The 17,087-nt window shown below is 40.2% G+C and overlaps 1 protein-coding gene across 3 annotated transcripts in view; it reads right to left on the bottom strand.

Annotated features, from left to right (window-relative positions):
- TMEM50B (transmembrane protein 50B) overlaps nucleotides 1-17,087 on the bottom strand; it is a 373,203-nt gene that overhangs the window by 296,662 nt on the left and 59,454 nt on the right. Inside the window, exon 2 of one of the 3 annotated variants that reach the window (XM_044072945.1) lies at nucleotides 4,213-4,383. The exons of 1 other annotated variant lie outside the window; for it this stretch is intronic. In XM_044072945.1, the coding sequence (XP_043928880.1) occupies nucleotides 4,213-4,332 (120 nt within the window). In that variant the 5' untranslated portion in view covers nucleotides 4,333-4,383. The remainder of the gene's footprint in view (nucleotides 1-4,212; nucleotides 4,384-17,087) is intronic. One more of the 3 variants, XM_044072946.1, reaches the window with a different exon arrangement.

Consider the following 17,087-nt stretch of genomic DNA (forward strand, 5'->3'; position numbering starts at 1 on the left):
GCGAGCCTCTGGGTTCATAATAACTTCAAAAGAAACTCCTGGCAGAGGCTGGACAGCAGAAGATTCCGGTCTTACCTTATACACCTTCTTCTTCCCTGACGGCTGACCCTCGGGGCAGGAAGTTCCATCCATAGTATCTGCAGCAAGAAGCTTAAGACACTGGTTCTCAAGATACAAGGAAAGGGAAGAAAGCCTACTATGAAGAGTTTTTGAGACAAATGCCTGACAAATTGAACAAGACGTATGGTTGTGAGCAGCACCTAAGCAAAAAAGACACTTACTGTGGCAGTCTTTATGGAGAATCAAGTCTCCCACACTGGCATTTACCCTTCCTGGATGACATTAACCCCAAACAGCACAAAACAAGCAGAAAAGGTAACCAAAAACCCAAATGGGTACTTATCTGTAACTGTGAGGACTCCAGCAAACAGAAGTAAGCACAGGAATGCCAACAAACAGAAAAACGGTAAAAAAAAAAAAAAAAAACGGATGGAGGTAACAGACTGACGGTTAAAACAGCGTTTGAACGGTCGGCAAAGAAGTTCTGAAGACGGTACACCTGAATGTCACCTTTATGCCCTATCCTATGCAAGGAGTGTGCAGGTGACATTCAGCATACCTTAAAACAACGGTAGGCTTCAGTAAACTGGCCAGACGATGGGCTTCATGGCAGGGAATCCCCGTTTGTAAAGAATACTGCAGCAGTGAATGTAAGGACATCTGGTCTTCCACATCGAGGTTTATTAATGGAAAGAGCACATTGTGTGTATGCCCCACATCTGGCTATCAGAAAGCAACAGAGAGTTAAATTAGTAAAAGTACATTTGCACCAGCAGAAAGAGCTGCTTCTGACAAAATTATGGCATAAGGGAAATATTTTAACAAATTAGACACCAGTGTTTTATGGAAAATGATTATTTACCAAGGGCTGTTGAGAGACAAGTGTAAAATTCAACTTCTTATATCCAAACTGTTTTCAGAACATTTTTTTCATGGAGGCTCAAATACATTTTTGGAAGCAGAAAGTTAATGGAAGAAATAAGAACATTTAGATAACAAAGAGTGAGCCAGCAGGCTGAATGGGATTCTGTTTCTCAATCGTTTGACAATAAGCAAGCCCAGGAAGAGACTTTACCGGTGAATACTTTTCCATTTTGCCAAGAGGAAATGCTTGTACACACTGAATACAAAAAACTGCAGTGACTCTTCCATTACTGTAGATGCCTTTAACAAGCAAGTTTCTGCATCCCCAAAAATGTTCTACTTACTTATCATTGCCTGCCTTCCCCACTGACAACTCATCCTGCTTAACATACTTTGCATTTTAACTGAAACACTTCTGTTAAAGTACTGTAATTTTTTTTACTTTGTTAACTGATGTAGTACACAGATCACAAAAGCAAAGCCTCAGGCACAGCCCGGGTAATTGTTTTTGTACTATTCCACAACACACTAAACTACAGCATGAAGATGCTTGAACCTATACTAAAAAGTGGCATCTGCCTTATTCTCTTTATGCTGTAAGGCTCATACCTAGATTCTTCTTTCTCTACAAGTTCCATGTCTAACATATAGAAAACTGCCACATCAAGGCAGTCCTCAAAGTAGAAAACAGCAGCTGTCCTATACTGTTCTGTCAATTCAAAAAAAAAAAAAAAAAGATCATTCAGTTTACAGTCACTACCAGTTTACTGACTGCTGTAAGTCACAGACTTTGGAAACATTACATTATCACCAGTTTTGCTCAATTTTCCATTTGAATAACCAATGGCTAAGGAATACAAGCACTGCAGGGACTTCTCTACAGCCTAGTGAAATACTAATTCCCAATTACTCCTGTAAATCAAAAAGGGGCACCACACCATCTGCTATAAAATAGTCTGATAGTTGTCTAACCCTTTGCATGCTGTCAAACTTATCAAGTTTCTTTCCAATCACTTCACAGACAGACCAGTGGTCTTGAAGATCTGTTTGTGGTATTATTAGCTTTGAAAATGTCTAGTCCAAGTGCTCTATGTGTCATCTACAGCCTATTCACCACTCTTAAAAGTTATCAGACCACTGTAATATCTAGGTTTAATACACAACCCATAACCATCATCACCACTGCCACTATTTTTAAACTGCCTATCCTGATAAGTTCTGCAGTGGTAGAAAGCTGATCAGGGTACAGCAGACTTTGTATCTCCAGCAACAGTCAACAGGTCATGCTATCTTCAGGTATACCCAGGAAAGCCAAGAGAAATAATCCATTCAATATGTCCTGGATCTGTCCACTCGGGCTTCTTCCAAGCAGGCTATGCTTGGTAAATCTCTTGTGGGAGGTGCTCTAGTAGCATCTTTATGGGATGCCCAAACCACCTGAACGCTTCTCAACATGGGGAAGCAGTAGCTGTAGTCCAAGATATTCACCTACTGTGAGGCTCTTCACTCTGTCAAAAATAGTCCAAGAATCTAGTCTAGCCCTCAAAAGAACCTAATTTCTGTCAGCTGAATTCCTGATCTCTACACAAAGATCATGACCAAAGGTGAGGATGAAGCTACAGATCTACTGGCAACTTGAGGCCTTCATCCTCTGACCTAAGTCTTACTTCACCCCACACTATGGTACTACACCTGCAGCACTGCGAGTACTGCACCAACCTGATGGTCATTTACAGGTTCATAGGATAATAGGCAAGTACTAGGCTAGCTGTCCTCGAGGGCCATTCTAAGCCTAGCCACTTTCCCTTTTTGTGGTCAAATTAACAAATCATTTGGCTAAAGATTGACCTTACCCATCCCATGGCCGATAATTAAATATTACCCCTAATTAGGATAAGTGAGATCATACCATACATAATTTATGGGGACACGTGCATGGAATAAAGCATTTAGGAGCTGCTTCTGTCTATTAGTAGCACAGGGGGAAGTCTTGGGGTAAATCTTTTGCTTCCCATCCAAAGATCCACATTGCGCTTGAATATGGGAAGAGAAGAACTTTGTTTTATGTGGATGGGCAGTTTGTTCCACAGCAGTGGATCCTATGCGAGATATACCTGTCCCTCCAAACCATTCTGTTGATGTTGCAGAAGAGGATTACATCCCTAGACCAAGTACTTCTGATGCCATTTGACTTGCTGATGTGCAGCAAATCCATCACTAATGGGTTGGAGGATGCCTTGCATGCCACACACAGGCCACCTCTTAGCAGTCTGCAGGATACCGATTATAGTGACAGGCTTTAGTGTCAATCCATGTAGGGCATACTTAGGCCTTGTAACATTCTAGTATGGTATCTCTGTGGGCAGTCCAGTTGTGTGTGTCTGAACAGATACATGTCAAGTGAGGCATTATATTCAGTGACTGGCATAATGAGGGCCGAGTAAAGGGGGACAATGACATCCCTAGGTCTAACACAATACCTTTGTTTATAACCTGTGTAATACAGAAGTACTTTCTTAGCATAAAGGACAAATGTTGATCAAAAGTTAAGTCACTGTCACATAAGTTTCCAAATCCTGAATAAATGGGTCAACTCTCAGGGGAGTATTGTTAATGTGATAGTTCCCTGGGAAAGATGTCTTCCCAAAGGATACAATAATGCATTTTTTGGCATTTAGTTTCAGTCTTTGATTTTGGCAGCAACTATTTACTTGGGACAAACCTTCCTGCAAGATGGCAAAGTCATTTGGCCATTCGATGACTGCTCCTAACTTGCAGTCATCTGCAAACTTAGTCAGCCAAGGCCCATTAGTATTTGCTTTTACTTTAAAAATTATGCCAAACAGGAGAAGTCCCAACACAAAACTCTAGGGGACTCCACTGGTGACTTTAATTTCCCCAATCTCCTCTGTCTTCATTCATGTGAAAGTCCCCAAACACTTGCACTTCTCCACCTGAAGATGCTCTCCCCTTGTATGCAGAGAGCAATATGTCATTTTCCATGAAAAAATCATCTCAGTTTTGGAGGTGCTGTTTTTTATTCCATATTTTATGTTCACCAACAAACTGCAGATCACAGTCACTTTTGGTTGAGGACATCGTCAACAGCAAACAAATATGCAATCCTTAAATCCAAATAGTGAAATAATTTGCAATTATTTTTGTAATTACAGAAAAAGCCACACAGCTTTGTGTTTAATACAGTTATGCACTTAACAGAATGACAAAAACAAAACAGAACATTACCCTTCCAATACCTCAAATTAATGTAAATGAGTTAAAACTCACCAGAATCCCAGCCACAACAGAAGCAACCGTGTTCCTTTTTTCACCCCACTCAAAACATTCACATTCTTGCCAACGGACATTGTCAAGGAATCCTGCCATTTTGCCCTGTGTAGAAAACATTCATACAGTAACAGCAAATATGGTCATCAGATCCCGTGAACTCAAAAATTCCTTTAAAAAAAAAAAAAAGCTTCTATTTTACTAAAATAAAATGCATTTTTTTATTTTAGATAATTACAGTAAAAAGGACTCCAGAGTTAGGCAGTCAGACTGCTGTACAGCTACAAATTAGCTCATTTTAAGAATTTCTTGGCATACTTTGATACTTTTAAATATAACCAAACAAGTACAGTAGATACAATATGACACAGTGAACCAAATGGAATATTATACATAGGACCAGTACAAAAACTGAGTAAGAAGTGTTACTTAAATTAATAGATACTTTATAAAAGAAAGGATATGCCTGATGAGAAAATATACTTACACTCACGATGAAACACTCTATAGCAGAATGTTGAAAATGTGTTGAGCAACACACTTCCTAAAAAGTCATACTTTCTCACCACTTATGTTATTTTCTTAGTACAGGTTGGTCAATTAGTGCAATGAACAGAAATTGTGATTTAAAGACATTGTATAGCCACAATGAGAAAGACCTCATTAGTGGCTTATTATCATGTCTCTGAATCAGACCTGACAATGTTAGTCTTCTCCATAATAGCCCATATATTGTATTAGCAAAGGAAACCTCCTAAACACACACCAATGCATATCCATTCACTCACTCACAAACTCCCTCACACTCACTCACATACATTCATACAACCACACCCACACTCCAATACTCACTCACTCACACACACATGTACATGCACACACACACACACACACACACACACACACACACACACACACACACACACACACACACACACACACACACACACACACACACACACAGCATTCCCTATCTTCTGAAGCAAACTTCACGTTACTTAAGACCAAGGTGGAAAGTTTCCAAGCCCCCATGCTATAACGCTGTCCAAGATGCAAAATCTTTTACTAATGCATTCTACGGGCACCTACAAGAATGCATGGATCCTACTATCCCAAGCAAAACCAAGACTCACTCTTCCAAGAAAAGGAAACCAGTCTGGTGGACCGCTGCCATAAACAAGCTATACAACAGAAGGAGGAAACTAGTACAGAAAAGAGTAAAATCCCAAGAAGGGAAGACATCCCTGATCAGTATCAACAAGAAACTACGATTCCTCATAAAATCATCCAAGGCGAGCTTCGAAAGAAAAATTGCCAAGGACTCCAAAGATAACCACAAGGCATTCTTTAGCTATGTCAAGAATCTAAGAGACAATGCTCAGATCTGCTAGGAGTTAGTGCAGAATGGCACAAAATACACTGAATTGACCTACATTACCAACATCCTGGCAGACAGGTTCAGTGCAAACTTCACCCCCCTCTCACTCCCAAACGGGCCCATAACCATACCAGAAGAATGTAGAGCCCCTGAAGTCACAGACAATCAGGTTAAAACAGCCCTCTCCAAAGCCAAAAACACAGCATCAATGGGACCGGATGGTGTCCCAGGCTGCGTCCTACACGAACCCAAAGACAAACTAACCCCTCACCTAAACACACTGTTCAAACTCAGCCTCTCCACAGGCTACATACCCATAGAGTGGCGCACAGCAACGGTTATTCTGCTCCACAAAGGTGGAGCCACAACAGACCCCGGGAACTACCACCCTATAAGCCTGACTAGCTTGGTCTGCAAGGCTATGGAGTGCATCATCATGGAACTCATTAACACAGACATTGGGAACCTCCAAACACTGGACCCTACCCAGTTCAGCTTTGTTAAGGGCAGATCATGCCTCCTAAACCTGGTGGACTTCTTTGAGACAGTTAACAAGGCTATAGACGAGGGAAAGGTGGTACACACAGTCTACCTAGACCTTGCAAAGGCCTTCAACACCATTCCCCATTCTGGTATTATAGACAAGCTCACCAGCCTGAACATAAACCCCTATGTCACAAAATGGGTTGCCAAATGGTTCACAGACAGAACCCACATGGTGAGAGTTGAGAGAGCTACGGCTGACTCTAAACCGGTTACAAGTGGCGTTCCCCAGGGCTCAGTCCTAGGACTCCTCCTGTTCGGCATATACTTCTCAGAGGTACAGGCAAGCACAGGAGGACTATGGCTGACCAAGTTCGCAGACGACTGCAAACTAGGGGCTATAATTGACTCTCCAGCTGACAAAGACATCCCCCAAAAGGGTCTCACTGAGACAGATACCCGGTGTCAAAATCACGGCCTCAAGCTAAATGCCAAAAAGTGCATAGTCATCCCCTTTGGAAAAAACAAAGCACCCACAAACTACCACATAGGTGGTAGTCCCCTAAATACAGAAAACGTATTAAGGGATCTGGAGACCCAAGTAGATAGTAATCTCTACTTTGATAATCACATTGCCAAAATGGTTTGAAAATCCTTCTATGTGGCCCACCTAATCACAAAAGGGTTTGCATCCAGATCAAAAGAGGCCATTGTGCCCCTCTACTCATCAGACCCATCATAGAGTATAATGCCCCATTTGGGATGTACCTTACAAGACACCTGCAACAGCTGGAAAGACCACAGAAGTACCTCACCAAGAGGATCACTGGCCTCAAACAGATGCCCTATGCAGCTCAACTGAAGAAACTCCAGTTGTACTCGGTTGCATACCGCCTACTCAGAGGTGATCTCTGCCTGACATACAAGGCCATATCCAACCCAGAATTGATGGACATGCTCCACCCAAAGAAAACCTTATCCCCTCGAGCCACACGCTCTAAGGATCTAAACCTCACCACAACAATAAACAGGATGTGCTGGAAGGATAAGATTCCTGTCCCAGAGACTTCCCATGCTTTGGAACAAGATTCCAATCTACATTAGGCAGAGCTCCTCGCTAACACTCTTCAAGAGAAACCTTGACAAGTGGATGGGAAACAGAAAGTTTACTCCAGGGATCACTTCAGTGGCTCTGCTGGACAGAGGCACAGAGAACTAATCTAACGGGGTGGCGAAAGCCAACATATTCTGGCTAGGCTTATAAATGCCTTCGGGCAGATAGACTAGTATCTACCTAGGAACCTATGTGACCACCTAGGTAAACACACACACAAAGTCATTCACATCTGCCCACCTAACCGGGCTTATTTTCCTCTCCCTACCTACCTACTGTACTGTGACCACCCAGGCAGACAAACACGCTTCAAGCACACACAGATACAGAGTTGAGACCCCGTACCCAACTAACCCCCTTAATGTGACAACCCAGACAGACACACACACACACACACACACAATCCTCATTCTTGCCCATACAGACAGAGTCAACAAACTAACAACCTCACTCCCCACTGCTTTGCTGGACTTAATGTACCATGAGTACTCCAAATGGAGTGACTGGGTGACTGCTGCATTCTGGCAGTATTCACTTTTTCCTCATAGTGTTAAATTTTACTTGGGTAAGCAGACCCCTCGGCTGAGAAATTCAGAATCTGCAAACATTCCCATTGGAGAGTATGTGATTCTGCTTGTGAACATTGCTAAGACTTTGCTGTCTGAAAAATATTATACTGGTTTCTGAAGCAGCTACTGATATTCAAATCTCTGGCTATGGACTAATTCACCTCAGAGAATGAAGTGTCAAACTCCTGTTTGCTGACAGACTGGAGAGCAAGTGACTGCAGCTCTGAATCACAACAAACTTAAAATGTTTCAAAAATCTTTAAAGTGAACTAGTAAAATACCTTTTTGCCATTACTAAATCACTTTTTCACATTAAAAATAAAAACAAAAACAATCAAAAAGTAAGCAAATTAACTTACTAATCCTTCTTTCTATTTCCCACACATAATTATAAAAAAGAAAGGCACATCAAGTAATAGCATTCTAATAAAGTTAACCATGTTATACACATGTGATTATGTTGATTTAAAAATAAAATACAGTATTTTAGCTTTCATTGTTTACAATGTTTAACATGTCTAACAATCAGCTGCTACGCACTTCATATGATGTAATATTCATGATGAAATACTGCTACAATACATACACTGGACTTTTATATCAAAGCAAGCAAAACTGTACAAAAAGATGCACACAAAAGATGTACAACATACAACAACTGCAAACACAGATGCCATTTTCTAAGTATAGTAATGCACTCCAGGGTGGGCATTCTTCAGAAAGAATGGCCTGTCCTGGGGTAGTGAGACATACTGCCCCTAGGTGGTCTGCTATTTCCTTATAATTGCCATCCTGTCAAGCACCATAGTTTATATATAAACCTTAAAATAACTGGTTGCATAAACAATTACACATACGGCTATAATATTATAAATTTCTCTCTTTCTATATATATATATATATATATATATATATATATATATATATATGTGTGTGTGTGTACGTATACAGATTTTATATATCAATAAAATAATGTCTGACAATCTAGCAATATTATTTACCTCAATCCCTACATACCACAAAATACAAATCAAAAACCACCCTAACCCAAACACAGACTTCCTGAATCTAAACACTGAAGCAACTCATTTGTATTGTGTTAAGAGTTAGGGATAGAGCTAGTGTTTAAAGTAACTGTGTCATGTTTAGTGTTTGTGTTGGGGTTAATGTTATGGTTCAGGTTGGAGTTAATGTTAGTGCTAGGTTTAGCACATAAGTTAATAAAATGAATAAATAGATAAATGCATAAATAGATGAATAGTTATTTCACACTCCCTGACTCTGTGGTGCACAGGGGTAAAGCCATGACTGCCCCCCAGGTCACCATGAGTTTGAGCAGTGGCTCAAGCACTAGAAGAAATGAGAAGAGGAGGGTGGGAAATAAATGGCTATGACTTGTCCATCCTGGTGGTAGAATGTGGTGGTTTTCTATTGGCTTTTCTATCACTCCAGTGCTAAGGGCAGAGGCCCAGAGCATAAAAAACGGATACTAGCATCAGGAAGGATATATAACTTGCTACTGCATCTCTAACAAGAAGACATTTCCATTTGTCTTAGCAAGGGAGATGTCATCTACTCTGCATGCAAAGCAAATCAAGCAAATGTTTGTATTTCTTGTATTATTTGTGTCAGGTCTTCTAACAATTCTATATCTTTCTTTTTCCTTTTTAGTCTTCCTTCTTTTTTTTCTGTCTGCCCTTTTAGTCTTCCTTCTTTTTTTTCTGTCTGCCCAGCATGAATTACCCAAAATCTATCTTAATCAAAGGATTTCCCCAAATGAAAGACAGCCATGCCCCAGAACCCATCTGCTTGTACAACCTTTTAAGTGTGGCATGGGTTTTGAGTAGTGACATGGTATCTCTTTGGGTGAAAATGTAGATTAGACTTAAGAGCTGACTGCCCATGAGGTGCTAACTCCTAGAACATTAGATATTGATCTGTAAATTTACCCAGGATAGTCTACAAGTGCCCCCCCCAGTGACAGCAAGTGTATTAGAAATGCATGGATGTACCTCCCCCATTTCGGATGCCTATTCTTAACTGGCTAGATAATGCCTGCAGAGCTTCGTAAGTACCCTTCTATGCCCAATGTCTTACATGTTCCAGGAATATAACTTATCTATTTTAACCAGCCATGGTTGAGGTGGGGTGTTGGGATATGGTGAAAGATGCAATACAGTAGAAGTGCAAGGAACAGCATAATCACAGCTACACTTCCTTACAAAAGATTCAGTCTTTGCCAGATTGACTGATTGTTAATATTTAGCATGATATTCCAGCTACAGTGCAAATAAATGCCCAAACCCTTGGGCACTACTTCATTATACTTAAAGTTTTGTTTGATCCCGGATTATTTAAAAAAAGAGATGGGCGACACAGTTTGCAGAAAAGACTTCTATTTTGTCTACATTAATCCTAAACCCCAAGATACTCACAAAATCCTGCAGTAATGAAATAACCTTTGAGCCATCATTCTTGGGATCTTACATCAATACTACAAAGTCATCCACAAGCAAAAGAATTTTAACTTCCACCCCATGTGCAAACCAACTCCTTACATCCACCTTGGCAGTGAAAGACCTCAGCAGAAGGCTCCGTTGCTATAAGAAATAATGCCAGGGTTATAAAGCACCCTGGTTTGATGCCTCTTGGGAGACTGTACTATTGTTGCCAGGGCTTCACACACAGCTTGCCTGGCTATCAGAAAACTGCTTAGGAATCCCATCTTTTCCATGACTTTTCAAAAATAACTCCAACGTATGTAACTGACAGACATCTTAAAAGTCAATAAAGACAGCTGTTGCAGGTTCAAGGACATTTTTCAAAGTCTGCATGTATATAAACAGGATCCACATGTGGTTCATGCTCGACAGTCCTAGGACAAGTTCCACATGACAAGTGAAATAACATGGGATCCTGTAAGACTGGGAAGACCTGTATTGTCTGAAAACTGCTCCAAGTGTTTGTCACAGGTTTCAAATTGTGGGGCTGTGTCTGGGAAGAGTGACAGATAGTTCTGTCTAAATATTTTATTTATAACATGAGTCCACAATCAGCTTCCCTTCCAGGATTTGGGATATCATCAAAACTCTAGCACGCAACCTCCTGTGCTTGAGTTTGCATGCAAGGATTCTGTTCGATCCATGTCCTAGAGCCTACATCCATCCATGTAGCTGCCATTTCTAAATGTGTAGCTGCCCTTTCTAAATGTGCAAGCCTATAGTTCTGTGATGCTTGCCTTTCTTTGAATCTCCTTTTTCTGTTCCGCCCAAGTCCCTTTCCTTACTCAGTTTCTCATTTAACTGTAAGTTATGTTCTCATCCCACCTGCACATGACAAGTGCCTTTGCTCCTGAAAATAGTGCTGCATTTCTAATTGTAGCAAATCTCACCAAAATCTGGAACACCAAACAAGTTTCCTTTGAAAAAATTTGTAATGTCCCATTCCTTTAGACTTAGAGCTCCTTAATCTTAAAGAGGTTTAGGCACCACGGCTTTGACTTATTATACAACTTTAACAGGTCTTGGGAAGTGAGACAGCTGCATGGTCTGCCATAGGTGTTGCTATTTTCTCTACTTATTAAGAAATGGTATGCCATTACCAGAGCCCTACCAGTAGTCAAATCTACTGAAATGCAGGCGTCTAGGTGAAGTAAATGTGTACTCAGTACATGAGGTTGGTGTGGGCTTCACACATCTATCATATCAAACTCTCTCACAGCTTAACCTACTGCATTCTGTGTTCTAGGAAGCATTTTGATACTTACCGAGTCTGAAACTATTTTATAATCCCCAACCAAAAGTACCAGAAGATTACCAGTTATAATATAAAATATGTGCCCAAAAGTTAGCAAAAATCAGTTTGGCCCATATAGTGACCCAAGCACTATACTACCCTCAGGTGAATTAAAAATTATTAATGCCCAACTGCCTTCTCTATCTACTAGTCATCTCTCCAACCTCCACCCTAAGTTTATGTTAGCCAAAAACATCGCTCCAGCTTGGGAGAGAGAGATTAAAAGTCATAACAATATAACCTTCCTAGCACCTGCTTTTTACTCTTGTATGCTACTTAGCAATTTTAACTCCTTACATCCTTACAATATCAGATTTAACTTTTGTAAGAAACATCTGCATAGCATAACAATTAAAGATTTCACTCTGATAGGAAATGCCTTAACAGATAAACAAACAGCATTGTTAAACAAGATTATGGATGTGTGTCAAGTTCAGAATGACTGGTTTAAAATACAGGCATGGAAACAAAATAAAGGAAAAGCCCCTGCAGACTATTTGAGTCGCCTTAAAACAGTATTTGCTAGACATTCAGAAATACCAGACCCAGAAGAGCCAGCTACTGCAGCAGCCTTTGTGCAGGGTCTGCAAGCCCCTGTACAAAATCAAATAAAGCAAGTTCTCAGACTGGCAAAAAAAAAAGACTCAAGAGTCTTTATTAAGTGCTACAAATCATTGTACAAAGTATCAGAAAAAAAAAAAATACAGAGGATAAGCTGTTAACTTTACAAATCAGGCAGCTGGAAAACCCAAGGGGTCAAAGTAAAAGCAGGGGAAGGGGTAGAAAAATTGCTAGAGGATTTAGCAAAAGTGTTGGTCGAGGGGAACAAGGTGCAGCTGGTTGGCAACAACGAGCTGGCAGTGCCCCTCCAGCTTCATCTAACACATCTTGTTTAAATTGTGGAAAAGCAGGACATTGGAGAGGGGAGTGCCCACACAGGCAAATGCAAAGAGTCCAAGACACTTGGACTAAGTGGCAACCAAATTATAATAATGCAGTTTTTCCTCCACCACCTCCTCAAACTGAAAGGCGTCAGGAAGCTCCATACTGACTAGGTCAAAAATAACACAAAAGTAAATCTTAACCCTCTACTGCCAATAAATCAAAAATGGGTCCTACATTAAGATAAAAATAAATTAAAAAACAAAAAAAAAACATTTCTGGTGGACACTGGAGCCACTAGGTCAGTGTTAAAAATTACTTCAGAAAGTCAAATACCAGTATCAGAGCATAAAGTAAAGGCAGTTGGAGTAACAAATACTACGGTTTCGTATCCTGATTTAAAACCCATCCCCATTTCTTTAGGTCCAATTAAAGAAAAGCATTCTTTTCTTTTGAGTACTACTGCACCCATAAACCTACTAGAAAAAGATTTGTTATGCAAGCTGGGTTGTAATATTTACTGTACCCCAGAAGGGGTGTATCTAAATGTTCCAACAATATCACAGGGGAAGTATTGGCAATTTTAGCAAAAGCTAAGGAAGCATACAGGCTGATGGAGAGTTACTACAGTAGGTACCTGCCAACTTGTGGGCTAAGCATGCAAATAAAGTAGGTATACTAAAATAAGCAAAACCAGTAAAAATAAAATTAAATCCATCAAAATCTCTCCCTAGAGTTCCACAATATCCACTAAAGCCAGAAGCAGAGCAAAAAAAAAATCAAACCTGTAATTCAGTCTCTAATACAGCAAAAAATAATACCAGCTAAAAACCCTTGCAATACTATTTTTCCAGTACAAAAGCCAAAAAAAGGATACTTATAAATGTGCACAAGACTTAAGGGCTGTAAAGAATGCAGTACTACCTACTTTTCCTGTTGTTCCAAATCCAGCAACAATACTGGGTTGCATACCACCTACAGCTAGTTGCTTTTCTGTGATAGATTTGTGTTCAGGATTCTTTTCTATACCTATTCACCCTGACAGTCAGTTACTGCTTGCTTTCACTTACCAGGGACAGCAACATACATGGACACGGTTGCCACAAGGATATACTAAATCTTCTTCATTATTTTCTCAAATTCTAAAATAAGATTTGGAGAATGTGACATTTCCAGGTGGTTCTGTGTTAGTACAATATGTAGACGATTTACTAATAGCATCAAACTCCTTTCAGCAATGTCAGCAGGATACCTTGCATCTTCTGGCTATCCTTGCAGAAAAGGGACACAAAGTGTCTAGAGAAAAACTACAACTGTGGTCATCTCAGGTATGTTATCTTGGTCATTTAATATGCTAGAGTAGCAGGCAAGTGTTACCATCTTGTATTGATGCAATATCTAAGGCCCCACGCCCGACTTCTCAGAGACATCTTAGGTCCTTCCTAAGTATGACAGAATACTGTAGACAGTGGATCCCTAACTACGCAAAAATTGCCACACCTTTGACAAATTTTTTAAAGCAGAATACACCAGAGCCTCTCCTTTAGAATAGTGAAAAGAAAAATTCATTTCAAATCTTGAAGCAAGCTTTAGCTACTGCCCCAGCTTTGGGATTACCAAATTAAAACAAAACATTTTATTTTGTTATAAAAGAAATTCACTTGCTCAAGGAGTACTTGCACAAAAACATGGGGACAACTATTGTCCATTGGCTTACTACAGCACAGCACTTGATTCTGTTGCAAAAGATTTCCCACCTTGTTTAAGGGCAGCTGCCACTGCTGCCATTCTAGTTAATCTGGCACAATCGTTGGTGCTTGGGCATGATCTCACAGTAGCTGTCCCTCATTCTGTATCATCTCTTTTGCTTAAAATGAAACTCAACCACTCTCGACTGCACGTCTAACTAGATATAAACTTACACTTCTTTCTGATCCATCTATTTCTCTGATCTGCTGACCTGTTCTAAATCCTGCATCTCTGTTGCCTACTGCTGAGGGTGTGTGTGTGTGTGTGTGTGTGTGTGTGTGTGTGTGTGTGTGTGTGTGTGTGTGTGTGTGTGTGTGTGTGTAACTATTTGCTTTCTCCTAGGGATGACTTAAAGGACACTCCTATACCCAATGCTGACATGCATCTGTTCGTGGATAGCTCCTGTGAAAGAGATCAAACAAAAAAGTTGATCTCAAAAATAGCAGTCTGCACCGATGAAACAATATTGTTGCAACAAAGATTAGAGGGTGTTTACTCTGCTCAAATAGCTGAGCTAGTGGCTTTGCAAAAAGCCTGTAACTTAGACAAAGAGTAGGTGGCCAATATTTTTACAGACAGACGTTATGCTTTCAGGGTGGCACACAATTTTGGATAACACGATTTTGCGTAACTTTGGAGGGGGGGGGGGGTTTGACCTCTTCAAAAAAATCAAATTAAAAATTCAGATTACATAAAATCATTGTTAGATGCACTTTTATTGCTTAAAATGCTGTCTGTAATCAAATGTTGTGCACATCAAAAGGGGCAAAATATTATTACCAAAGGTAATAATTTGGCAGACCAAACTGCTAAACAAGCAGTAGTAAATTGCTGTAAAAATCTTTGTATGTAAACATTAGCAAACTGCAACAGTAATTATTTGTTTGATTTTGCAAAGTTGTCAGCCTTTCAAGCAAAAGCATCACAGGTGGCTCAAGGATGAATGTAAAAAAATCCTCTGACGGCATATAGCAACACCCAGAAACCGATTGGTGGCGCTTGCCTCTTTGCTACCTTACCTATTAAAGGCATGTCATCTACCGGCCCATACAGGTAGGACAGCTTTATTTAATCAAATTACCCGAAGTTGGTATGCTCCTCATGTTTCCTCTACTTCAGTATGTACAAAATTGTAGTATTTTTGGAATGTAACATAAGCAAACATGCCAACAGCAAATCTGCATGTTTACCTCCACCCTGGGTACCTTTTGTTAATATACTGCTGGATTTCATCCAGATGCCTAAGACTATTAATTTACAATTTATTTTGGTGATAGTGTGTATGTTCTCAGCATGGATGAAAGCTTACCCATGTCACAAAGCTGATGCAGTCACAGTTATTAAAAAATTATCTGATTATATACCGAAATTCGGTATATCCAGCATTGTTAACAATGACCAGAGAACTCATTTTAGTACCACTCTGTTTAAAGATTTATGTAAATCTTTTAATACTAAGTTGAGTCTTCACTGCCCAACCATCTCTAGTCATCTGGATTAGTGGAAAGGGTAAACAGGACCCTTAAAAATAAAATTTCGAAGATTTGTGCTAAAACCCACTTAAAGTGTCCCGAAGCCCTTCTCTTAGCATTAATGAGTGTAAGGGCCTCACTGAATGCCACCAGAAAATTGAGTCCATATGAAATATTAATGGGGAGACCCATGGCCCTTCCAGCTACCCCTCCAATGCGAAATGCTAATTTAACTTTGCCAAATTATCTTATGATTTGTTATTGTAGGAGACTCCTCAAAAATTTAGAGCAATATCATTGAACAATAACAGCAGCATTACCAAAGCCTCCTGAGCAATCCTGTCATCAACAAAAACCGGGTGACTGAGTGTGTGTAAAAAATGTTCAGAGAGAAAACTGCCTGAGCTCGAGGTGGAAGGGGCCTTTTCAGATCCTGCTCACCACTTTCACTGCAGTTCGCTGTGCAGGACTACCAATGTGGATCCATTCATCTCAGTGCAAGAAAACCTGTCATGTGGGGACCCCAGATGAATCATCACAGCCAACAGAGGGAGATTGAGGTGCGACAGATAAATCATATGCCCAGTGATAAGGTCAGCTTCAGTAGCACTCCATGATAAATCCAGTGACGACAGGTATTTTTGCTTTGTTTCTGCTGCTGTTCCCTTCTATAAACTGGTCAACAAAAAAAAAAACAGTTTCTTGCTGGTCCTTTGGCAATATGCCAAAAATCTAATCATAACAAACTGCTAGATATGTTTGCATATACCTAATCATTCTAAAGCCAGGGATTCCTATGATTCCCATCCCTGCATCACAGGTGTCATTTAAAAAGGACCTTAATGACATCTGCTTAAACTAGCATAATGTAACTGATTTTTTCATAGGCTCTCTCTTCAACTTGCAACCATACATCATGGAGACACACGTTATGCCAGAAATGGGACTGTACCAGTAGAAAAAAGCAAATGTAATGAGACCAAGCATAAAAGTGTGGTAGACTCTTTGCACTTAAAAAGCTATGACCAGGGGCGTGACATGGGCATGATAAGTGACCGTTACTACATCTGTGGTGATTGTACCTACCCCCGGTTGCCTACAAACTGGCCTGGATGTTGCTTTGTAGGCTATATCACTCCTGCTATTCAACATTTCGAACACCCACCAGCAGGTAGACTAAAAAAATAAGTGAGCAATCCACTGGGCAGAGCAAGTAATTTCAATTTTTAATCCTGGGTATGAAGTGCAAAGGACAATGCTTAAAATCACCATGCTTGCTCTTAAAATCACCATGCTTGCTCAAATTCTACAGGAGGTGGCCAACAAAACTTCACATCACATCAGGATGGCAAATCGAAAAATGGCTAAAATGTAAACTGTGGTGATGCAAAATCGAATGGCACTTAATATAATCCTTGCTGCAAAAGGGGGTC

Source organism: Protopterus annectens, chromosome 5.part1, assembly GCF_019279795.1.
Source record: "Protopterus annectens isolate FY-2018-M chromosome 5.part1, PAN1.0, whole genome shotgun sequence".
Lineage (NCBI taxonomy): Eukaryota > Metazoa > Chordata > Ceratodontiformes > Protopteridae > Protopterus > Protopterus annectens.